Source organism: Rhinoraja longicauda, chromosome 21 (assembly GCF_053455715.1).
Source record: "Rhinoraja longicauda isolate Sanriku21f chromosome 21, sRhiLon1.1, whole genome shotgun sequence".
NCBI classification, from domain to species: domain Eukaryota; kingdom Metazoa; phylum Chordata; class Chondrichthyes; order Rajiformes; family Arhynchobatidae; genus Rhinoraja; species Rhinoraja longicauda.
The window spans coordinates 33,267,317-33,293,865 of record NC_135973.1 but is presented as its reverse complement, the minus strand read 5'-3'; the positions used below and the strand labels follow the sequence as shown (position 1 = coordinate 33,293,865).

The 26,549-nt window shown below is 40.2% G+C and overlaps 1 protein-coding gene across 5 annotated transcripts in view; it reads left to right on the top strand.

The window, feature by feature from the left end:
* The window catches only part of mrtfba (myocardin related transcription factor Ba), a 163,753-nt gene that overhangs the window by 46,876 nt on the left and 90,328 nt on the right, over positions 1-26,549 (top strand). For 4 of the 5 annotated variants that reach the window (XM_078418294.1, XM_078418295.1, XM_078418297.1 and 1 more), the window contains exons 2-3: positions 9,006-9,072; positions 17,574-17,779. The exons of the other annotated variant lie outside the window; for it this stretch is intronic. In XM_078418294.1, the coding sequence (XP_078274420.1) occupies positions 17,590-17,779 (190 nt within the window). In that variant the 5' untranslated portion in view covers positions 9,006-9,072; positions 17,574-17,589. The remainder of the gene's footprint in view (positions 1-9,005; positions 9,073-17,573; positions 17,780-26,549) is intronic. 5 annotated transcript variants of the gene reach the window in all.

Below are 26,549 nucleotides of genomic sequence, written 5' to 3'. Positions count from 1 at the left end.
TTTGCAGTGAATCCAGTTTTACAGTTAGTTCAACCTGTCGGCTAGCAGAGAATAAGGTCATGTAAATGACAAATGAATTGATTTTAAATTTTAAAAGGTTTTGAGCTAAGTCACTTGAAAGGATGAAATTTGTCTTTGGTTGCTAATATTAATACATGCAAGATTATTAAACACCATTGTACTGTCCTCCAGCACTTCCCATGATGGCCAATGTTCTCGCATGTATTTATTAACAAAAGCAAACTTTTCCTATTGTCTACCTTGGCTTTTTTACAACAGCTTAGTTAAATTGAAAAATATAATTTTGAAGTAAAAGGGATATAATTCCGATTATTTAGTAAATCTGCAGCTGTGTAAGAATTTTTGTTTTTGTTGCTTCCAGTGTTTCCTATGGTGTGATAGTTTCACTGCCGTTCTGTTGTCAACGCAACCTATTAAAATCTATTCATGCAGAAATGTTGCTGTCTAATTTTGAGGCCTCGTGTACACATGAAAATTGGTCACAGGAGTAAATTTAACAATTCAAAGTTCAAACAGAAAGTCTTTGATGCTGTTATTATGATGTGGTGGCAAGATATTTGTGATTGCAGGTGAAAATCATAAAATTATTTGTGATATGTGTTTTAAGAATCAAGCATTATCTTTGTGGCAAAATTTGTTTTCATAACATGGATGTTATATTCACCAGGAATGATTAGGTTGCATTTTTGGCCGGTGAATTCCTGAGAGTTCAAGAGCCCTTGTTACTTACAGCTGAAGGGTATTTACGAAGTATGGCTGCTTATTTTTGTTGAAGATCTACAGTTACAGTTTTGCTGGAATTGCTATGCTTTATAATCCTAAACTTTTCCAGACTCCAGTTTATCAATATCCCAAACCTGCATTCACTAGATACAGTATTTTTGTTCTTAAATATACGCCATCCTTTAAGGTACTGTGTATGCTCATAGTAATAAAAGTAAAGATAATGGTTCTGTTTTTTACAGCCCACAATGAACCATGAAAAAGATTTGTTGTGTTTGGCAATAACCAATAATTCAGGACCAGTTGTCATGAACTATGATCTCCTTGTAAGTGAAGATATTTACTGCAAGTCATGTTCAACCATTACATATCGTTTTTATATAAATCACAAGCATTTTGTTGTCCAATAAGAATTTGAGCTGCATTATATTCTCACATAAAGGACAGAAGGATGATATTTGTCACTTTTTTTTTTGCTACACTAACTAAAAATACTAAACTGACACCCATCTGTTTTACACAGTTTAAAGCTTTTTTTTTACAAAGTTATTTGGCATTGATTATATGAAATCTAGATGGTTTGTCATATTGCTGTATATAAACACAGAGCTACTTTGGTTGCTGTTTGTTTGTTTAAGATACTCTTTTAAAGCTGTGTAATGTTTAATTATGCATCTGATTTAATAGAACATATGAATAAATCTGTTGTATTAATGAGTTAACTCATTTACAACATTTTGGAGGCATTGACTGGGAACTAGCCATCTTTTGCCACTATGGTTTTAGCTTGTAATTGGTTGATTTTATTCTTTGGGATATGAGTACTGCAAAATGGATGTAGAGATTAAGGAAACCAAGAGATAAAAATTCAGCCAAAGCAACTTGTTGATCTCCCTTTCCAAATACGATCACAGCTTAAAGGAATGCAATAGTTAAAAAATAAAACATGTCTACATATGATATGTGGCTTGATAGACTTAGATTGTTTTCTCTGGAACGTCAGAGGTTGAGGGTAGACTTGCTAGAAGTACAATTCTGAGAGGCATAGATAGGGTAGACAGTCTGAACCTTTTTCCCCGGGTGCAAATGCCCAACACTAGAGGGCATAGCTATGTGAGACGGGGAGAGTTTAATGGAGTTGTGCGAGGCAAGGTTTTTATACAGAGGGGCCTGGAACGCATTGCCAGGGGTGGTGGTGGAGGCAGATACGATTGTGGCATTTAAGAAGCCTTTAGATAGGCACGTGGAAGTGCTGAGAATAGAAGGATATGGATCGTGTGCAGCTAGATGAGATCAGTTCAGCTAGGTATCATGTTCGGTACAAAACATTGTGGGCCGCAGGGCCTGTTACTGTGCTAAGCTGTTCCACGCACTATGACTGCTAAATATCTTTTTAATATCCCAAAGGACGATGAAAGTACAAATTTGCAAAACTGCTAATATTTCCTCTGTTCGTTTGGTATCTATTCTTTGGTTCATTAGAGTACTTCACAATATTTGCTTCTACATAATGTGTACATTTAAGAACATGCGTACATTTGGTTGGATATCTTGCAGCAGTCTTTACGTGGCCATAAATATGGTAAGACACAAGGAACTGCAGATCAATATGATTAGCTTTATTGACAAATATTTACAGATGTTTAGAATGGTTCCAACACAATTGGTAACCGACACACAATGTGCACTGTATCATTATTTACTCTCATTTAAAGCATTACCATTCATTTAAGTCATTCCATAAGAATTAGAAGCAGGAATAGGCCATTTGATCCTCAAGCCTATTCCTTAATAGGCCTGGATAGAGTGGATGAGGGGAGGATGTTTCCACTAGTGGGAGGGAGAGTCTATGACCAGAGGTCATAGAATTAAAGGACGTTCCTTTAGGAAGGAAATGAGGAGGAATTTCTTTAGTCAGAGGGTGAAGAATCTGTGGAATTATTTGCCACAGAAGGCTGCCCCGGCCAACTCAATGGATATTTTTAAGGCAGAGATAGATAGATTCTTGATTAGTACAGGTGTCAGGGGTTATGGGAGAAGGTAGGAGAATGGGAAGAGGGAAAGGTAGATCAGCCGTGATTGAATGGTGGAATTTACTTGATGGGCCGAATGGCCTAATTTTGCTCCTCTCACTTATGAACTTCATTTAGTAAAATCAGCTAATCTGATTGTAATCTCAGCTCAGCATTCACCATGCACCCTGTGGTATCCTTTCACCCCCTTGGTTATCAAATATCAATATACCTCGGTCTTAAAAATAGTCTTACGAAGGATCTTGACCCGAAGATGCTGCCTAGTCAATAGTCAATTTATTTGTCACATACACATAAATGTGCAGTGAGTTACTCCAGCATTTCGTGTCTACCCTCGATTTAAACCAGCATCTGCAGTTCTTTCCTACTCATAATATTACCTACAATGCTGTGGCTTCTCTTCATGCAATTGCTAAAATACACACAACAAATTTAGAATCTTTGCATTTTATTAATCTACATGCAATTAAAATGAATATTGCATAAAAGCTTTTATCATAACCAATTCCAATTTCAGAGTTAAAAACTGTTATATTTCAAACATCTACGATCTATTTCTCTCTACACTGCCTGATTTGTTAACCTGTTCAGTGCCATCACCGAGTATACTCGGGTCAGACTATACAAGTGAAAAAATATCTTGGCAGTGAACAGGTTAAATACCTCTAGCTCCTTCACATTCAGTGAGTGGAATTCTCAAGAAATCCTGGTTCTTGCGACATGGAATTATTTTCTATTGCGTTTATTTATAGCTGCAGCAGATTTCTTGTCCGTTGATATTTAGCCACAAATTTAGTCCCTAAAACGTGGGTAGATGGCATTTATGAAATTATGACTGCTCATTTCACTGGAACAAGATGGAAATAGAGTTGAGTACATTTTAATGTTTTGATGTGAATTGACGATTTGTCCTGCACATAGTTGTTGTGCTATGAAATGATGTGAAGTATTAGAGACTATAATTTTATTGAGAAGGAAATTAGATGAATATTTTCAAAAGACAAATGTAAAAGACTGCAGAGGAGATTAGTCCAATGTGTCCTACTCGCAGCTGTTTGAAAATCTTGGCAGGGATTGTTATTTTATCTTTCTTTCAAGAAGGAAAGTAATATTTAATCTGGCACATTTGGAAGCATCAACTAATGCATATGTTTCACATGTGAATTCATTGAGTACAATATAAATTGTGTTTTCGTTTACAAATTATACTCTTCTAGTAGAATAATACTGGACATTAATGTGTATTTTGAATTATCAGTACCAATTTGAAATATAAAGTGAGAGCTCAGCAATTGTCATTAGATTCTCTATTTAGTGCTCTGAAATGTTGCATGGCTTCATTAGTTATTAGGATAATGGCAGTGTATAGTAAGTAGAGCAGTAGCCTAAATATATAAATAATGCAGCGCTCTTGATAGATTTAATGGCAGTAGCATCAATTTTTTTCCCTCAACTCCCCACCAACTTGAGAGGCCGACATTTGGGCTGGACGTCTACATCTTGGGTGGAAGGTGGTAATTGCTGCAGAATTACAGAAAGAAGAACTAATCTCATGGGGAAGACCCTTCTGATTGATATTAGTTTGGAGTATTGACAGAGGATGTTTCTGTATTCTTCCTATCCTTGAGCAATGTTAGAAAAGGTCATTTATCCGCTGTAATTGGCATTTCGCAACTCATTCGGGTTGCCACTCTTCATGAGCCCTGAAACCCACAAACATTTTTGTGATGCGCAAAGTCTCTCATTAAGTTAATATAATGACTAACCTGTTTACACTGCAAATGTCAAAAAAGAACTGCATATGTCAATTATGTTCTTTTTGACATAGTTAACCTATGCAAGATGCAGGATACATCAATATGTATTATTTTCAGAATATTGTTCTGAGCACTGAGTGCTCCTGAAAACACAAATTATGATCATAGGAGGAATGTGAAGGGGGGGAATAGAGAACACTAATGCAAGCAATCACTTGATTATAGGTCACCCATTAGAAATTAGTAAGAAAGTTGCTTCATGGCAAAAATGTATTTTATCACCACAAATTTTAACTTAATTTAATGCACTTTATTCCTCGGGATTGTGGGAAACGGTATTTCGATTTTCTGTCTGTGTAAACTAACTGGAAATTGACAATAAAGTTGACTTTGACTTGACTTGAAATTAACTTTTGTTTACGGCACAAGAAAGGGCAGATGCTGGAACCTTGAGCCAAACACAAAGTGCTGGAAGAACTTGGTACTTCAGGCAGCATCTGTGGAGGGCCTTCATCCTGATTTATTTGGATTTTTTTTACTCAATTGAACGTTGAAAATGCTATTATGGTCATACTATCTGATTTCAATGAATATCAAATGAAGTAATGAGCTGCGTGGCATTCTCAGGAACAGGAAGATCTCATGATCGTTCTTTGATCAGTGTTGCGATGTCCTTGGTGATGAAGGGGAAACACACTGTTATTTTTAGCTGCTCTGATTTGAAGGAGCACAAGTCAACCTGGTTGTCCATACCTGAAATGAGCTGCCAGAAGGAAATACAAATATGGATATAATTACAACCTTTAAAGGACATTTGGACAGATTTATGGTTAGGAAATATTTAGAGAAATATGGGCCAAATGTAGGCAAGTGAGACTAGTCCAACGTGCCAACTTGATCAGCATGGACAAGGTGAGCTGACGAGCCCGTTTCTGTGCTCTGCTCTCTAAGTCTTAACCATGCTACACTCTTCCTGATGCAAACAAGCTTGCTATTTCTGCCTTATGTATTGATGTGCCTGCCAAAGACAGGATCGCTTCCTGTGATGCCCACTGTGCGGATGACTGACAAAGAGAAAAATATAAAGACAAAATATAAAAATATAAAGAACCCTTGCAATAAGAAGGGGAGCATATAATGCACAAGTCATTTTCAACTGGAGATGGCAAATGTCTTCTGATTTTCCATTTAAACGGACAGCTGCCAGCTATATTTCACTGCAGTAGTTCTGAAGCCAACTTCCAGTTGCTTTTCTTCTTCATAAAGAGTGGAGATTATATAAATAATCCTCATGCTAGAATTAGGTTTGGTTCAGAGAGGAAACATGGCAGGCACGATTCCCTGGCAGTTGCACCTCTGCACCAAGGAAATAGGCATTTGCCGTTTAATTTACACTGAAAGCAATTATTAAAAATATATGCCTGCATTTGGAAAGGAAAATCTACGTACACATGGCCAGGAAATGTTTAGAGGAGATGTCAGAGCTTAAATTGACGATAGACACAAAATGCTGGAGTAACTCAGTGGGACACGCAGCATCTCTGGAGAGAAGGAATGGGTGACGTTAGATTGAGAAGTTTAGATTGTTTTCCAAAAAGATGCAGTCTTTGAAGAGACAGAGTGCTGGGATAGTTTAGCAGATCATGTAGCATCACGGGACAGCACCAACAAGTAACGTTTTGGCTCAGGTGACCCTTCTTCAGACTGATCAGTCAGAAGAAGAGTCCTGGCCTGAAACGTCATCTATCCATGTTCTCCTGAGGTGCTAACTGACCCACTGAGGTACTCCAGCACTCTGTGAAGTCTTTTGTAAACCTGCGTCTGTGGTTCTTTGTTTCTACAGTCATTGGCCTTGCACAGTTGGAATTGAAACCCAGAGACTTTTCTATGTAGTCTCTATGTAGAGCATTATAATAATAATAATAATAATAATAATACATTACATTTATATAGCGCTTTTCATATACTCAAAGACGCTTTACAGGGATTTAGAGAACATAGGGAAGTGAATAAATAGATAAATAAGTAAACGAACAGAGAAAGGAGACAGACGGTGGGGTGACCTTCAGTGGTTGAAGGCAGTACTGAATAGGTGAGACTTCAGTGATGTTTTGAATGTGGTGAGTGTGGAGGAGTCTCTGACGGTTTGAGGTAGTGAGTTCCATAGGGTGGGAGCAGTGATGGAGAAAGCCCTGTCCCCCCAGGATCTGAGTTTGGTCCGGATGTGGGGGGATAGGAGATTGGCAGCAGCAGAGCGGAGGGTGCAGGTGGGAGTGTGCCTGTGGAGGAGGTCGGTCAGGTAGGATGGGGTCAGGTTATGGAGGGCTTTGTAGGTCATGAGGAGGATTTTGTACTGGATTCTCTGGGGGATGGGGAGCCAGTGGAGTTTGTAAAGGACGGGGGTGATATGGTCACGGATCGGGTGTGGGTGAGTAGACGGGCAGCGGAGTTTTGAATGTATTGAAGTTTACTGATGATTTTTGAGGGTGCGCCATAGAGGAGGCTGTTGCAGTAGTCCAGACGGGAGGTGATGAAGGTGATGAAGAATTGAGTCCCCCAATTCTAGCTCACAAGTAGTGGTGGATAGATATTTAACTTTCCCTGGAAGCAGCTGTTGTCGCCTGTGTTTTTTATATATCAGCATTGGGAAACCTGTTCTGTCATTTTAAGTAGATGCTAAGTGAAGGTCACGTATCATCAAGGAAAATTCCAAATTTGCCAAAAGTAAATTAGAATATGCTGCCGTTAAAATATGGATTTTGCCAACTTGTCTCATAGGGATGTATTTGGGTATCCTATTTTGTTACATTGAAACAGTTCAGATTAGGTGCAGTTTTCTAAAATGTTTGCTTCTAATCTGGCCACACCCAACACAATTGTTATTTCAAAATCTGCTATGGAAGCTGGAGCAAATTTCAAACTTATCCTTCATCTAGAAAGTTCTGTCTTTACACTTGATTAGCAACAATTTTTGGAGGATTATTTTGTAGGTTGTATATCTTGTGATTGGCAACTCTGGTTGAATTGTTGGTAATTCATCTGATGTTTCCAAGGATATTTCCTATACCATGGACTATTTTGGAGAATCTGTCGCCTGCACTCTTAAGGACAAATTACTTATCTAAAATTGTTATACATTGTCAATGTTAATGGCTAATTTTCTACTTTTTTATTAACTTCAATGCGTTGTCCATTCACTCGCATTCTTGACAAGGATACTTTGTGAATATTTAGTTAGTGATGTAATGGCAGCTGATGTAATGAGGATGAGTTTCTTTATTTGCAATTTGCAATTTGAATACAATAAGGTTATGACAGACTAGCACATATTAAAAAGTGTCATACTTGAGATGTGCATAAACTGAAAGAAATGTTGGGGGAGAAAAAACACTTTTTAATATGTGCTAGTCTGTCATAACCTTATTGAAGAAGGGTCTCGACCCGAAACGTCACCCATTCCTTCTCTCCTGAGATGCTGCCTGACCTGCTGAGTTACTCCAGCATTTTGTGAATAAATACCTTCGATTTGTACCAGCATCTGCAGTTATTTTCTTATAATATCTCAAGTATGACAGTACCATGCGGATCCCCCCCTGGCTAAACTTCTTCACAATCTGCTTCAAGGACTGTTCTAACAACAACAAAAATCATTGAAGACTGAAGCTGATGAGCAAACTTGTGAGGCTGATCTAACCCCAACTTGTTGCTACCCCATGCCATTTGAGATTTAAAACGGGGTGTGAGAAATTGAAAATTAGAATGTGTGGCTGTCTTTTTATGATGAATTCAGTTTAATTGATGTGAACGTGTAGGAAAGAACTGCAGATGCTGGTTTAAATCAACGGTAGACACAAAATGCTGGAGTAACTCAGTGGGACAGGCAGCATCTCTGGAGAGAAGGAATGGGTGACGTTTCGGTTCGAGATCCTTCAGACTGATGATGATTAATTGATGTGAATATTGTTAAATTAATGCTCAGTTAAATAAGTATGTAACACTGCATAGATGTAGCCTTGCAAGTAACTGCATTTCATTGCTTTTGTTTAAAGCATTTGGTTTACAACCTCATAAATCTTGTTCTGTCTGGATGGTAGTAATATTTATTTTTTAATAATAGTATAAGATTAATTATATAGCAATACTACACATGCCCAATATAGTTCAGAAATAGTTCTCAATATATTTTCCATGCACAGATGAGATCCTGTCTGCCTATGGGGAATTTGAAATTTTAATACTGCAATTTCCAAATTGCATTTGTGCGTGCCACTCTGAAGATTGTGTGACTACAACTCCCAGCATTCCTAAGGGATTGCTTACACTAGTTGAATCTGATACTGAATGTGGTGTTGGGCTTATATCAGGAAGCCCTGGCACTGACTTGGGCTGTTAGGCACCTTAGTCTACAGTAGCAAAATAATTGATTCTTGCAATTTGAATTTCCTGATCAATGCATTTTTGTTTTATACAGATACGGCTACCTAATAGGATATCAACATCTAAGAAAAAACGTCTATGAGCAGCAGTGATCCTCAGAGGTAAGCACCCATTTGTATGAAGTCCTGTTGCTTTAATATTAAAACAATCTCCTACTACACCAATATATGTTCCACTCATGCCAACAACCTCCTCCATCGCTATCCAATTAATTGTGCTCCAGATTTGAATCATAGTAATATTAAACATCAAAAATCTCAGTTTAAATGAGAGTTTAAACTATTTGGCAATGCTGCTAATAAATCAATTATGGCAAAAACAACATTGTTCAATGTAGAATGGTGTTAGCAAAGACTTCAATTTAATGCATTTTGATTATGTTACATTAACACAATCCATATATAGAGTGACCATGCAATTACTGCTAACAATGAATACTTGTGCTTCCTGCGGACCTGTGAAGAAAAAGCTTCAAGTATATACTTCTCATCTTAGACTGATTAGAATAGTTAGCAGTTAAAGTCCTTTCCTGCCTCTCCCCTGTGCTTTTCCAGTAGGGTAATAATATATTTCTGAATGTGATGATAACATTTTGATTTGTGTTAATTACACACAAAATATTTTAACTATTAAGTTTGGCTGGAGGCTGGGAGGTTGAGCTGCAATCAGCATATACATTATCATTTGGTGCAAGTAGCCAAATTGTTTATAGACACAAAATGGTGGATTAACTCAGCGGGACAAGCAGCATCTTCAGTCTGAAGAAGGGTCTCGACCCAAAACGTCACCCATTCCTTGTCTCCAGAGATGCTGCCTGAGTTACTCCTGCGTTTTGTGTCTATCTTCCGTTTACACCAGCATGTGCAGTTCCTTCCTAGACAACTTGTTGCTTTGTTTTTAGATACGATGTCTGAAAAGTCTAGGGATACTTTTGATTTTTGAGTTTAGAGTTTTTAATTTGTCCCTGTGGTGTGTGTAGGTACAACAATTGAAGTAAGGCAATCTCGGGCTCGGAAGGAAAAACAAATTAACTTACAAGTTAGACCATGGTGTTGAGAATTGAGTCTAATTTTTTTATCAGAATTTTCCAGTGAAAAGTAGTTAAAATGTGTAGGAAAGAACTGCAGATGCTGTTCGGAAGAAGGGTCTCGACCCCAAAACGTCATCCATTCCTTCTCTCCAGAGATGTTGCTTGTCCTGCTGAGTTACCCCAGCATTTTGTGTACCAAAAGTAGTTAAATTACTTTACTTTATTTCAGGAAAGTTTTAAGGGGAACCTGGCTCTGCACAAATATCTCCCCCTTTTTTCCTCTACTCAGCCAGTCCCTGTACAGCTATGACTCATAACAATTTTACAAGGAAGAACAGTTTAATGACCCTCAGCCTAATGTCAAAGCATTTCTGGAGGTGGGGTTTTGGTTAGAAATTGCCGAGCAGGAATCAGCTTTGTGGACCAAGTTGCTGCTGTATCTGCTGCAGTTAATTACAGAGCCAGCAGGTAGGGGAACAATATATGCGAGATAGATTGAAACATTCTGTGGGCCAATTGTGACCCATGTACTGCATGTTGTGCACTATTGTTGTATGGGCATCATTAGAAGAAGCAGAGATGACAGGATAATACCGTCAGTTAAATTTCATCTCAATTTAGTATTTTATGTCTGGATCAAATCCAGGTGGAGGGATGCCAAAATAATAACAAATAGCAGTTAGCCTATGATAATCAATCTTAAAGTGACTTGCTATTTTAATGGCAGCAACTTTAAAGTGGTATATATTTTGAGTGTATTTGGCCGGTGGGTCAATATCACTACCAGTTTTTAACTCCTCATTCAGACTGCTACTGGAAATGACATTGTTGCTGCAGTAATTAAGACAACCAAATCGGTTATAATCGGCTAAAAGTCAGCATTTCTTATTGGCAAAATACACATGCTGGAAATTTACAAATGAAAATAGAAAATTCTAAAATATCTCCACAGATCGTGCAGCATCATTGAAGAGAAATAGAATTATTCTTTCAAATTAATGACAATGCGTCAGAACTTTCATTTCAACTGTTAGTTATGCTTTCCTTCCCACAAATGTTGCCACAATCTCTGTTTTTAATACTTTGTCATTACTCTTGTTAGCATTTATGGTTTACATCAAGCGTCCAATTAACATTATCAAATTAAGCTTTTCAAAATGTAGCATTGAACATATCTATTTAATCACCTAAAATATTTCTAGTGCCCAAAAGTATTTGAAGTGAAATAAAGGGGGGGAAAAATCGCCAGGTTCCGCATGGTAGGCTGCTCTGGAAGGTTAGATCGCATGGGATCCAAGGAGAGATAGCTGAACAGATAGCAAATTGGCTCTATGGAAGGAGGCAGAGGGTGATGGTGGAAGGTTGCTACTCGGACTGGAGGCCTGTGACTAGTGGTGTGCCTCAGGGTTCGGTGCTGGGCCCGTTACTGTTTGTCATCTACATCAATGATTTGTCTGAGAACATGCAGGGCAAGATTAGCAAGTTTGCTGATGATACAAAAGTGAGTGGTTTTGCAGATAGTGAAGAGGGTTGTGAAAGATTGCAGCAGGATCTGGATCAATTGGCCAGGTGGGCAGAGGAATGGTTGATGGAATTTAATACCGACAAGTGTGAGGTGTTGCATTTTGGGACGTCGAACAAGCCCAGGACCGACACAGTAAATGGTAGGCCTCTGGGTAGTGTTGTAGAGCAGAGGGATCTAGGAGTACAGGTGCATGGTTCCTTGACGGTCGAGTTGCAGGTAGATAAGGTGGTCAAAAAGGCTTTGGCACTGGCCTTCATCAATCAGGGTATTGAGTATAGAAGTTGGGAGGTCATGTTGCAGTTGTATAAGACGTTGGTGAGACCGCATTTAGAATATTGTGTTTAGTTCTGGGCATCATGTTATAGGAAAGATATTGACCTGTTTCAAAGGGTTCAGAAAAGATTTACGAGGATGTTGCCAGGACTAGAGGGTGCGAGCTATAGGGAGAGGTCTCTACTCCATGGAGCACAGGAGGATGAGGAGGGATCAAATAACCTACAAACCCATACATCTTTGGGATGTGAGAAGAAACTGGAGCACCTGGAGAAAACCTACTCTCAGTCTAAGGAAGAACGTGCAAACTCCACTTAGACAGCACCCATGGTCAGGACTGAACCTGGATCTCTGGCGCTGTGAGGCAGCAGCTCTACCAGCTTTGCCACTGTTCCGTTCTGAAAAATGGCAAGTAATAAATGAGAATGCTATGTACGTTGAAAGTCCAACAGGACAGGAAAGAACTCAGGTAGGAAATTAGGTGGGTCAATGCCCTGGGCAAATAAGATTAAAGAGAATCCCAAGACGTTTTATAATTAAACAAGGGAGTAACTAGGGAGAGGGTAGGTCCATTCAATGATAAAGGAAAAATTTTGTGCTTGGAGTCAGAGGATTAGGCAAGCTACTAAGTAAGTATTCACTGAGGAGTCAACAATGGCAGTTAGTGACATTAGTGTGGGGTTATCAAGTCACATCATCCCCAAGTCTAGAACAGCAGGCAGAGTGTTGCCATGGTCTGCTGCCATCTTGCAACTTCCAAGTCTCTGAAAAGTCTGATTTTGGCCTGAGGAGATACGCAATTTCTATTTTTTTTTCATTTGATGGTCCACTGGCCTGGCGGTAATGGATCATTGAAGTAGTGTTAGGGCTGGCCAAGTGCTATGCTGTTAGCTCCATCCATTCCAGTCGCAGAAGACTGCGCTGGATTCACTCACTCACCCGTTTACTGTAGGGCCTCCCATAGCAGCCTCTGCCAACACCACTATGAATATACTAATATGCCAGGTCATTTTGAGATTGGGATGAAAGTGATATTAGGTCTCCTGAAAAGTATTAAGGTGGATTTGTCCCTGAGGCCTGATGGTATCTATCCCATTTTATTAAGAGAAGCAACACAAGAGATTACTGTACCCTTTCTAGCTAAAGGCAGGGTCCCAGAAGGCTGGAGAGAAGCCGGTGTTGTTACGGAAGAGCAATGGGGATAATCATGGTTATAAACCACTGCGTCTCAAGTCAGTGGAAACAAACCTATTGGAGAGAATTCTTAGGGGTAGGATTGACTCAATTTTGAGCAGAATAGGCTAATTAGGGGCAGAATAAAAGGCTTTGTGTAGGGTAGGTCATGTCATACATATCTGATAAGGTTTTTGAGGAGGGGACAAAGGTGATTGAGGGTAGGGCAGTTGATGATGTCTACATGACTTTAGTAAAACATTTGACAAGGTAAGTTCATAGTAAGCTGATCCAGAAGATTGAGATGCATGGGATCCCACGGCGACTTGATAGTTTGGATTCAGAATTATCTGACCAATCGAAGAACGAGGGTTGTGGTGGTTTAGCTACAAGGAGAGGCTGGATAAACGTCTATTGTTTTCTCTGGAGCTTTGGAGTTGAGGTGAGACCTGAGGTAAGAAGTTTATAAAATTATCAGGCATAGAGAGCGTAGAAAGTCAGCATCTATTTCCCAGGTGGAAATGTTAAAGACTAGAGGGTACAGCTTTGATGTGAGATGGGGTAGGTTTAAAGGAGATATGTGGAGCAAGTTTTTTTACAGGGAGCATGGTAGGTACCTGGAACATCTAGCCATCTAGCCAGGGATGGTAGAGTGGAAATATATGATAGTGGTCTTTAGAAAGTTTTTAGATAGACATGAATATGCAGGAATGAATGGAAAAGGATCAAATGCAGAGAGAAGGGATTAGTTTAATTTGGCGAGGAGGAAGGAACTGCAGATGCTGGTTTAAACCGAAGATAGATACAAAAAGCTGGAGTAGCTCAGCGGGTCAGACAGTATCTCAGGAGAAAAGGAATAGGTGACAGTCTGAAGAAGGGTCTCGACCTGAAACATCACTTATTCCTTTCCTCCAGAGATGCTGTCTGACCCACTGAGTTACTCCAGTTTAGTTTGGCATCCTGTTCTACACTGATATCATGGGCCAAAGGCCTCTTCCTGTGCTGCACAGTGCTGTGTTCTGGAAGATGTAATAAAGCATGTAGAAGGAACTGAAAAGGAGAAAATGACTAGATAGAAAGAAGTGAAAGAGTTACAAGTCCATCAGTTCCAAGAAAAGCAACCGTATTGTGAGTTAGATGTGACATCTACTATTTAGTGAGTCAGAATAATGAGCATCATAATCAGATGTCCTATAACAATTGTTTTATCGATTGCCTCATAGTTATGATATATTGTATGTTTTAATATTTTACTCGTAGTTCAGGATATCACAAATAAATATTTTGAAAGTAAGAAAGGGGGACATTTGCATCCTTGAAACAGCTTTTCATTCAAGAATAATTGTTGATCTGTTCTATGACTTCACCATAGTTTTTTATTCTATACCAATAACAATCATTTTTTTCAGTCAAAAGATTTAGCTTAGTAGTAGATATACTCAGCTGCCTAGATAAAAAAATTAAAGATTCATCCAGACTCTAAGTCAAATCTAAGTCAAAAGAAGAAATTTAAATAATCAACAACTGCTGGAAATCTGAAATCTATATACTAAAACTCTAATTTGTTTGTTTGTTTGTTCCTGAACTACAGCCAATATGGTACACGATAGTGCGACATTTTGTAGCCCCATCTTACTCACGGTCGTCCCTTTGGTGCTAATGGAAGAAGTTTCATTGAAATAGGGGAGGGAGGGGGGAGGGGAGGGAGGGGGGAGGGGAGGAGAGGGGGGGAGGAGGGAAAAGGGGGGGGGGGAGGAGAGGGTGCTGCACCAATGCAGGAAAGGTTTGGGTCCACTTGGTCTATTAACAACAACAAATGCTGGAAATACTCAACAGCCGAGGCAATGACCATTAGAAAGAGACATTTCAGGTCAAAAACCCTTTGTCAGTCTTTTACCTTTTTTTTTGTTGTTGTATGGAGGTTAAGTGTTTCCAGTATTTTTTGTTCTCCTCATCTTAATCTTTACCGGTCAATCAATTATCCTGTGGTAGTGCCCCGATTTCAGGTTCCTCGCTCGACCAGCAAAGACATCTTTGTGGCATTTGTTCAACCATCACCCCTGGGAGATTTATGTGTTTCAATCGTATCTTTATCTAAACCCAAAGAAAAATTGGCCCATTTTGCTGCATTTTTTCTCCTAAATCAACCAACTTATTCCAGTAATTAATTTAGTGAAACTTAGCAGTATTATCTATAAAGTTGCAAAATTGGTATATCCTCATTTTAGTATGAGTCACATGCTGGAAGACATTAAACCTTGACCTATGTGTTTTATAGAGACAAAGTGCAGATGCTGGTTTACAAAAAAAGACAAGTGCTGGACTAACTCAGCGGGTCATACAACATATTATCCTCCAACGTTTTTGCCACCTCCAACGGGATCGCACTACTGGCCACATCCTCCCATCTCCACACCTTTCTGCTTTCTGCAGAGACTGTTCCCTCCGAAACTCCCTGGTCCACTCGTCCCTTCCACCCAAACCACTCCCTCCCCAGGTACTTTCTCCTGGAACCGCAGGAGATGCAACACCTGTCCCTTTACCTCCCCCCTCTACTCCATCCAAGGACCCAAACAGTCTTTCCAGGTGAGGCAGAGGTTCACCTGCATCTCTTCCAACCTCCTCTACTGCATCCGCTGTTCCAGGTGTCAACTTCTTTACATCGGCGAGACCAAGCGTAGGCTTGGTGATTGTTTCGCTAAACACCTCCGCTCAGTCCGTCTTAACCCACCAGAACTCCCAGTGGCTGAGAACTTCAACTCCCCCTCCCAGTCTGGCCTTTCTGTCCTGGGCCTCCTCCATTGTCAGAGTGAGGCCCAGTGCAAATTGGAGGAACAGCACCTCATATTTCGCTTGGGAAGTTTACACCCCAGTGGTATGAACATTGACTTCTCTAATTTCAGATAGTCCCTGTTTTCCCTCTCTAAACTCCCTCCCCCCCCCCTTCCCAGTTCTCCCACTAGTCTTCCTGTCTCCGACAACATTCTATCTTTGTGCCGCCCCCTCCCCTGACATCAGTCTGAAGAAGGGTCTCGACCCGAAATGTCACCCATTCCTTCTCTCCGGAGATGCTGCCTGATCCGCTGAGTTACTCCAGCATTTTGTGTCTACCTTTGATTTTAACCAGCATCTGCAGTTTTTTTCCTCGACATAAACTCAGCGGGTCAGGCAGCATCTCTGGAGAATGTGGATAGATGGCATTTTTTGTGAAGACCCTTTTTCAGATTGATTGTAGTGGGGGGAGAAAGCTGGAAGACACAGGCTTCACAGGAATTTCATTCAATAATATTGTTACAACGATACGGTTGCCATGGAAAGGAAAAACTCCTGGAGTGGGAGAAAGAGTGGAGGAAATAGTGGTGGAAAATGGAGCAGAGGGTGTGAAACCAAGTGGGAGATTAGGGCAAGAGATGGGAAATGTAATGTTTCCTGGGACTTTGGAACTGCTGTGTTGGGTGGGTGGTGGGGGAAGCGGGTGGCAGGTGTAGAGTGCCACGAGCTGGCTGGGTGGGCCAGGGAATGAATCAGTTACTGTGATTGAATTACAGACACTTAATAGGATTTAGAAACAGAATTATTAAAAAAATATAAATGATATCCTTGTGATGCCCATTTACGTGATATAAGTGAAACTGTTTTCTATGTGAGATACTCCTCTCTGACTGTCTCCTAATTTCTTTGGCTGTTTGATGCAGTTATTGCCAGTAACTCTTTAAAATATGCACCACAAATCATCCATATGGGGAAATACAGGTGTGTTGTGGTGAGTTGTGCCAGAAAGTGTCTGCTCCAATCTTCCAATGGCTGGACTTTCACCATAAAGCATGTGCAAACACGATAAAACATATCCAAATATTTTGAGGAAACGGAGAAGTGCTCCTGGAGTTAGTCCAACACTTTGTGTCCAAATCGTTTGAAGCTATTCGTGCTTACAAAAAACAAATGTAAATTTGTTTTTAATTTGATTTTTAGTCGGACGTATCTTAGAATGGAATATTTTGACTGCAATGATAACTGCGATAATGTTAGTGGCCATCATACATTTGGAATGTGCTCATAGGGTGCAACTAGGGTTTGCCTGGAAAGTGAATACACTTAAAAGATAATTTATTTATCATATTTTGTTTGCTGTTTGGAGATCTGTGAGACAATATATGAACACAAAGGCGTTTTTTTCAATTTGAAATCCAGTGTGAGTCATACATTGAATGTTGTTGTTGGTTGAATGGCTGATAAAAGTGGGGGGGTTTTGTGTAAAAGGGCTGTTACAGAGTAGTTTGCTTTTATGTTAAAATAGTCATAAAGTACCATTGGCATTCCATGGAATAGACTTTGTATTTAAAAAAATGTAAATTATACTAATATTCTGTTCATTATTCCTTCCCATGATAACTTCCACTGTTATTTCATGCTAGATGTTTTTATAAATTTAGGATAAATCTATTGGATAATAGTAGTTTCAATCGCAAAATATCGAAGGTCCTAACTTTAAACAACGTGTTGTTTTTTAAATGTGAAATAGATCCAACTCCTGTACCCCAAAGTATTTATGGCCATCGACTCCTGAGAAATAATGTACCGATTCTTCTTCTCCCTCTCAGCACTCTGTGAAAGAATATGGATCAACAGACAACTCCTACCATCTTACGAAGTGTGATGGATAATATACAAGTATCTGAATTGGAGGATTCAGTTATACAGAGCTTAATAACCCCGAGCCCTCGAAGTGAAATGGTTGCCCACGAGTTCCAAGAGCTTACACTGCAGACAAATCCACGCTTACCACCTCTGAATGAGCGGAAAAATGGTGAGTACTGCACAGAGCCAACTGATTACTATTACCTCCATTTGGAAGGGACGATATAAGATTGAAAGAATCTTCATGGAGATTTGTGGTCAGTAGAATAATTATAACTGATTGTGCTATTATGTTAGTTTTACGTAGCAGATGGAAGCTTATCATTTTTGTGTTCTTGGCTATATTTGGTTGGATCATTATGAGGTGAAATGTTAGCCAACGTTATTTCTCTATTTCCTTTCCGTAGCGCAGAACTCAACCCTCAGCTTCTGAAATTACTCTGCATATAAATGTAATGTAAATTGCCATGCTGGACAAGGGGAAAAAGAAACATAATTTTGTTACTAGTGTGATTTGCTGCTAAACTCTGCATAGTTTATATGTGGGCAGAAAGCATGTTTGACCCACTCCTCTTCAAGCTTTCAGTTCTCTTTTCATAAGTTATAGGAGCAGAATAAGGCCACTCGGCCCATCAAGTCTATTCCGCCATTCAATCATGGCTGATCTTTCTTTCCCTCTCAACCCCATTCTCCTGCCATCTCCGCATATCCCCTAACACCCATACTAATCAAGAATCTTATCAATCTCTGCCATAAAAATATCCATTAACTTGCCTCCTCAGCCTTCTGTGGCAACAAATTTCACAGATTCGCCACCTTCTGACAAAACAAATTCCACCTCATCTCCTTTCTAAAGGTATGTCCTTTTCGAGACTCGCTCACTCTTGGAAATGCCCTCTCCCCATCCACTCCCTCCAGGCCTATCACTATTCAGTAATTTTCAATGAGGGCCCCCTCATCCTTCTAAACTCAAGCGAGTACAGGCGCAGTGCCATCAAATGCTCATCATATGTTAACTCAATCATCTCTGGGAACATTTTTGTAAACCTCCTCTGGACCATTTCCAACGCCAGCACATCATTGCTCAGAAAAGGGGCCCAAAACTGCCCAGAATACACCAAATGCAGTCTGTCCAGTGCCTTATAAAGCCTTAGCATTACATCCCTGTTTTTATATTCTAGTCCTCTCAAAATAAATACTAGCATTGCATTTGCCTTCCTTATTACCGATTCGACTTGCAAATGAACTTCTTGGGAATCCTGTATCAGCATTCCCAAGTTCCTTTGCATCTCCAATTTCTGAATTCCCTTCCCATTTAGAAAATAGTCTACGCCTTGATTCTTACTACCAAAATACATGACTCCACACTTTGTTACGCTGTATGCCATCTGCCACTTCTTTGTCCACGCTCCCAACCTATCCAAGTCCTTTTGTAGAGTCCCTGCTTTCTCTACATTACTTGCCCCCCCCCCACCTATCTTTATATATCTGCAAACTTGGCCACAAAGCCTTCAATTCCCTCATCCGAATCATTGATGTACAACGTGAAGAATAGTGGCCCCAGCACTGACCCCCCCCCCCCCCCCCCCCCATGGAACACTACTAGTCACTGCCAGCCAACCAGGTAAAGCCCCTTTATTGCCACTCTTTGCCTTCTGCCATCCAGCCAACCTGCTCTCCATGCTGTGTAGGAAAAACCTTTTAACTGGGAAGAGGGAGGGAATAGAGAGAGGAAGCAGGGACTACCTGAAGTGTGAGAAGTCAATGTTCACCCCGCTGGGGTGTAAACTGCCCAAGCGAAATATGAGGTACTGTTCCTCTAATTTGCACTGGGCCTCACTCTGACAATGGAGGAGGCCCAGGACAGAAAGGTCAGATTGGGAATGGGATGGGGAGTTGAAGTGCTGAGCAACCGGGAGATCAGGTTGGTTGTTCCTCCAATTTCCCGCCCCCTCCCCTGACATCTCTGCTTCCGACTACATCCTATCTTTGTCCCGCCCCCTCCCCTGACATCAGTCTGAAGAAGGGTCTCGACCTGAAACGTCACCCATTCCTTCTCTCCTGTGACGCTGCCTGACCCGCTGAGTTACTCCAGCATTTTGTGTCTACCTGCTTTCCATGCTAGTATCTTCCCTCTGATACAATGGGCTCTCATCTTCTTTTGCAGCCTCAGGTGTGGCACATTATCAAACTTTAGTGAAGTTTAAGCTGACAGTGTTTAAACATAATCTTGTTATTTTGTATTCATATTGACCAAACTTTTACAGTTATATAGTTTAGAAATGTGCCCTTCACCCCTCCACCACCATGCCAACCTTATTGCCAATAACAGTAATTCCATTTACCCACACAAGGCCTGTATCCTTCTATGCCTAGCCTATTCAAATGCTTGTTTAAATATCTCTCAAAGATAATGATTGTATCTAACTCTTACCACGTCTGGCAGTGAGTTCCAGATGGTAATCACTCTCCTCGGTACTCTCGCCAACACAACCACATCCTTCCTAGAATGCGATAATCGGATCTGCATCCAATTCTCAAAAGTACGATCTGACCAGTGTTTTGTAAAGTTGCAACATAACGTCCCAACTTCCATCTGTTATGCCCTGACCAATGGAGGCAAGCGTGCCTGCGTTGTCACTTTCAGAGAACTATGGACATGAATGCCAAGGTCCCTCTGCTCACCAATATTCCTGGGCACCCTACATTTACTATAGATAACCTCCCCTATTTGACTCCCCAAAATGCATTACCTTGTACTTGTTGGGATTAATTTCCATCTGCCCATCAAAGGAAAAGGGAAGACATCGATGTGAAAGATGCTGTCATCAGAAAAAAACAACGTGGAGCTTGAGTAACTGGGGAAAATAAATAGATTTTTACAGGGGGCAGGGTGGGAGGAGTGGTTGTCAAGAGAGTGGGATTTGTGATAATGACAGATTAGCAACCAATCCTCTGAGGTGTAGATATTTGTTGCCAAAAGGTTACCCTATATTTGTTTAGGTCATTGTTACTGATGTGTTACAAAAATATAGTGATCCCATTACTAACTTTGGAATGCTGAGCTATTGCTAGTATCACTTGAGGGGAGAGCTTGTCTTGTGAAATTTAGATGGCCTATCACTTTTCGCTGTTCTGCAATAAGAAGAATGGTTCTCCAGAGAAATCAGATTCTTATGTCGATGTTGTGCAGCTTCTGAATCATCACTAGGTTGCAGTTGTGGTGAATAGTTGGTTTATTATGAAAAGGAGTGATCAATAAGGAAAACAACTTTTCATCTGGCACTCCACATGTAACTAGCATTTTTATTTTGGTTTCAAAACATTGCCTATTTTGATGTAAGTTGCTTCTTCAGAAATAAAAATACTTCATCGATGCAAGTAACTTTGTAAACTGTCATTGTTGCTGCAATAAATGTAATTTGAATTCCAATTTGGAACCTTTTATTTAACAATTGATCACTGGATTTTTTTTTAAACGTAGAAACAAATCTGAATTATAATTATCTAGTTTTCAGTTGTGCTTTTTTACGTAATCTATGGGGAAAACCATTTGCAAATCAAATGCTAAAAATTAATTGCAATTAATTTGAAGACAAGAAATGCATTGACTTCACTGAAATATTTTTCCCACAGTTTTCAAACCTATTGGGATCTGACATGATGTGTCGGTGAAATGTAATTGGAAAATTGACCCACACATTCCACTGAACCCATTTCTGTTAAAAAGAAATGAAGTCATTCAGAATCCCCCGGAGTCATGTTGTAATTGTGGAATTATGTCGTCTTAGCATGGGTTTAATTTGAAAATTGCAACATGGCATATTCTGCAGAGCCATCTGTGACTGAACTTTGTACAAGTATAAGTGAAAAGACTAAAAGAATGGACTGCTTGTTATTATTCATGGGCTTGTTATTTGACATGACTGATATGTCTAATAGCTGTTGAGAATGTTTTCTGTATATTAGAATAGATTGCTTTGGACATTGGCAGTCTGTTTATTTATGGTAAAAGCAAAAACTGGAAATAGATTCACTGGATCCTCTTGAGTCCTCTCTCTAAGGAGAAAGGGCAAAGTTGAGAATTCAGTTGTAAAGGACTCCAAATGAGCTATAACAGCAATAACTTTCTCTTTGGATTGCTTCTTCCAATGGCATTGCCTAATCTTTGATTACTTTCCCAAGGAAATAAAGGGCACAGTTTATTTTGGCGGTGGTAATCCAACGGGTAGAGATGAAGTTTTCCCAAGCAGCTCAATTCTAATCTTATGTTTCTGTTAGCAATAACTATTATATATTTGATCCATTTGTGTCATTGTCTCCCAATTCTTTGAGGCTCCGCCAAAGGCAAATGTATTATCAATAGTACTGTTGGGGAAGTGCAAAATCAAGCATTCAGTTTAGTAAGTACTTAATAGTAAACTAGATTTAAACTAATATAAAGCAAGAGTGTCGGTAACATCTAGCAAACAAACGTTTGTTACTTGGAGTGAAGCTCTATCTCTGGATAACCTTGCATATATACAATGTACCTATCGATTTTGGCTGTTTTATTCCTCAAAGACATTTATGGTCATGTGCAGTTATCGTTTGCATTTAAGGTTCATGTAAATGGGTGTCCAAAATTCAACTGGCCCCAGGCATCATGAAGGAAAATCATCTTATTTTTGTTTTGCAGTAGCCTGTTGTGATGTCCAAGGAAAGTTTTGAAATTAAAGAGGTTGACTCTTACATTGGTGTGCCCTTTCTTCCCTGCTACTATTGCATGAAAAAGCAGATCACTATATCACTTCTCTTGTAAGTGGTGTGAATTTGAGCTTGCCATTTAAGCCAAGCAATCACTTACTCATTCCACAAAGAATATAAAGTTTATTAAAAGAAAATCTTTTGATTTCACTCCATGTTTGCTCTCTGTTATGCAGTATTAGCTGCAGATAAACCAGAATATCATTAGTCAAGGACCTGGTATAGGAAAGCGATTGCAAGAACGTGCTTTTAAGAAAAAGTTTATTTTCATACCTTTATGGTGTCAGATTTCCCAGCAACACAATGTTAGAGAGGTGGTTTTGTTTCCACCGTATGATTAGTCATTTGGGAACATAGTGATAACCCAAGAAGCAATACCCGATAGTTGTTTCTTTATGCCGCTTGCTTCTGCTCAGCGTGCAACTGATATAAATTAATTAAAATCTAACAGCCATTAAGAATAGAAAGCTATCTGACTATCGGCTGAGGCTGGCGTCATCTCAATATTGAATGTAACATAGCCACAAAATGCTGGAGTAACTCAGCGGGACAGGCAGCATCTCTGGATATAAAAAACGGGTGATGTTCCGGGTCAAGACCCTTCTTCAGAATTGACAATGTTTCAATATTCTCCACTATTCAATATTGAATGTGTTGTCTTTACATATTTACCAGAGTATTACAATAAGCTTGAAAAACAAATTCTCTTCAAAAATGTAATTTGGTTCCCAACAATTTCAATGTTAAAGAAGGCTTACCTTTACAGCTGTTTTTCTCTTGATTTATTATCCATGATAATATTATAGAATTATGGCCAAACTTGGATTGTTTCTCTGGAGCATTGGAGGCTGAGGGGAGACCAAATCGACATCCATAACATTTTGAGACCATAGATGGAGTAGGTAGTCAGATTTTTTTTCCCGGAATGGAAGTGTAAGATACTAGCACACGTAGCTAGCTGTAAGATGGATGGAGAAAGTTTAAAGGAAATGTTGGGGCAAGTTTTCTTTAAACACAGCGCCTGGAATGTGCTGCCAGATGTGGTAAGCTCCCGGAGGGCCCCGCCATGGTCGCAAAACCCCAATAAGCAGCAAGCCTGGCTCACCCCCGCAGGACCGGAGGAGCCTGCCTGGAGTGGGGGGGGTGAGGTGGGAGGGTGGTGGGGGGGGGGGGATATGGGGGTTGGGGGGGGGGGATATGGGGGTGGGGAAGGCGAGGGAGATAAATCGGTGCCAGTGCAGGTGGGGGACAGGGGAGGTGTGGGGGAGGGGAGGAGTTGTGGTTACCTAGGGTGGCACGGTGGCGCAGTGATAGAGTTGCTGCCTTACAGCGCTTGCGGACTTTGTACGTTCTCCCCGTGACTGCGTGGGTTTTCTCCTAGATCTTCGGTTTTCTCCTGGCACTCCAAAGACGTACAGCTATGTAGGTTAATTGGCTTGGTAAATGTAAAAATTGTCCCTAGTGTGTGTGGGATAGTGTTAATATACGGGGATCGCTGGGCGGCGCGGGCCCGGTGAGCCGAAGGGCCTGTGTCCCCCCTGTATCTAAACTAAACTAAATTGAAGAATTTATTGTTTATACCTTTGGGTAAACTTCACAAATTTAAGGTAGAGGTCAGGAGATTTAGATGGGATTATTGGAAGAAATCTTTCATTCCAGAAGACGGTTGAAATCTTAAACACTGGCGGAGGGGGGGAGGGGTAGGGGTGTAGGTAGAGTGGGAGTGGGGGGAGTAGGAGGGGAGGGGTAGGGGTGTAGGTAGAGTGGGAGTGGGGGGAGGGGTAGGGGTGTAGGTAGAGTGGGAGTGGGGAGAGGGGTAGGGGTGTAGATAGAGTGGGAGTGGGGGAGGGGAATGGTGGTTTGGGGAGGGTAGTGGGGGGGAGATTTGGGGTGGTGAGGGGGGTGTGGGGGACATGGACCATTGTGATTTGCTGTTGAAGACCACTGGAGCAAGTGTCTTCAATGAAATGAGGTATGTGCAGTTTTTTAAATGAAACTCTTTCTTCATAACTTAGTCATACATTTTATGACCATTGTTCTTTTATTCAATACCAAGAGAATTAGGATGTGTAAGGAATAAGCAACATAGAAAAATCAAAACAAACCAATTTTTTCTTTGTGCTGTAAAAAGTATTTCTGTTCAATAACCTTTCTATAAATAGCAGAATATACTCATGATCGGCCTGGCATTGTACATGTAGTCCAAGAACTACAGACTGTTGGAAATAATAGTCGTTTTTCACGCATGAATGTAGCGCAACACGTATGCGCATTTGGCATGCATACTTTTTGATGTAAAATTCCAAATTTTGGACAACAAAATTATGAATTTGTGAAATTAAATGTTGGGAGGCCTGGTTATGGCCTTTGAGGAATAGAAAGCAAGCAGGAAAGAACTCGAGGGCAATGAGAAGGGCCAAAAAGGCCCAGGAAATTTAATTGCCAAGTCGGTTTAAAGAAAATCTCAATGTTTTTCATGCATGCCTTAAAAACAAGAGATGAACCAGAGAGAAGGTGGGACCATTTCAATACTAAAGGAGGGAATTTATGCTTGGGCTCAGATGATGTAAGTGAGTACTTTGCATCTATAATCACCAAGGAGGAGGATGTGGAGGACAGTAGGATCAGTGTAGGGAATACTAATATGCTAGGACAGTTTGAAATAAAAAAAGGCATGGTATTAGAGGACCTTGAAGTGCATTAAAATGGATAAGCCCTAGGGACTAATGAGATCTATCACAGGTAATTGAGAGAGTCTAGAAAAGTGATAGCAAGAGCCTTTACAAAGATCTTTGCATCTACTATAGCCACAGTCAAGTCACAGAGGACGGGAGAGTAGCCAATGTTGCTCCTTTGTTTCAGAAGAGAAGTAAATTATAGACAATTACCTGTCTATAATCCAGGTAATTGTAGACACGAGGAACTGCAGATGCCGGTTTGCTGGAGTAACTCAGCGGGTCAGGCAGCATCGCTGGAAGACATGGATAGGTAACATGTTTCAGTCTAATTGTAGTAGGAGGCAAGAAAGTTGAGTAAAGTGAGTTTTTTGAGGAGGTGATGAGGGTGATCGATGAGACTAAGCAATGGGTGTTGCCTACATGGACGTTGGTGAGGCATTTGACAAAAGTCTCTCATGGTAGGCTGATCCAGAAGATTAAGATGCATGGCATCCATGGTGACTTGTTTGTTTGGATTCAGAGGGTTGTGTTATTCTGGCTGGAGGTCATTAATGTAGATAGCTTGATTAGTAGTTTGTGAACAACACAAAAATTGGTAAAGTTGCGGACAGTGAGGAAGACTGTCAAAGTATACAGCAGGATATTGATCAGCTACAGAAATGGTAGATGGAGTTTAATCTGAGCAAGTGTAGATGTTTGGGAGGTCAAATGTAAGTAGAAAGTATACAGTATATGGCAAGACCCTTAATAATATTGATGTATAAGGGGGATATTGAGGTCCAAGTCTGTAGATCCCTGAAAGTGACAACACAATTAGATAAAGTTGTAAAGAAGGGGAATGGACTGCTTGCCTTCATTGATCAGGGCATTGAGTATAAGAGTCAGTTACAGCTTTATAATACGTGTTTAGGCCGCATTTGGAGTATTATGTGCAGTTCTGGTCGGCCCATTACAGAAGGATGTAGAGACTTTGGAGAAAGCGCAGAGCAGGTTTACCAGATGCTTTCTGGTTTAAAGGATATTAGCCATAAAGAGAGGTTAGATTAAATGTTATTAGCTATAACGAGAAGTTGGACAAACTTTTTTCTCTGAATTGTCAGAGATTGAGGTGAGATCTAATAGAAGTATATAAAATTATGAGAGGTATAGATCGGGTAGACAGTTAGATCCTGACATGCTCCACCTTGGAAGCGAGAGCAGGTGAGAGGAGAGAGAGTTCCACAATAACCGTGCCTAGTTTTAAAGTGAAACGACTCAAAGTGCTGGAGTAGCTCAGCAGACTGAATCAGTCTGAGGAAGGGTCGCAATGTCACCTATCTATGCTCTCCAGAGATCCTGACCCGCTGAATTATTCCAGCACTTTCTGTCTTTTTGTGTATTAACCATCATCTGCAGTCATCTAACTTACACCACTCCCTCTGTTATGGTCTGTTTACAGTGATTCCTTGTTATAACGATTAAGACATGTAAAATATGCTAGTAAAATAAATATCTGGATTTCCTGGGAACCCAGTG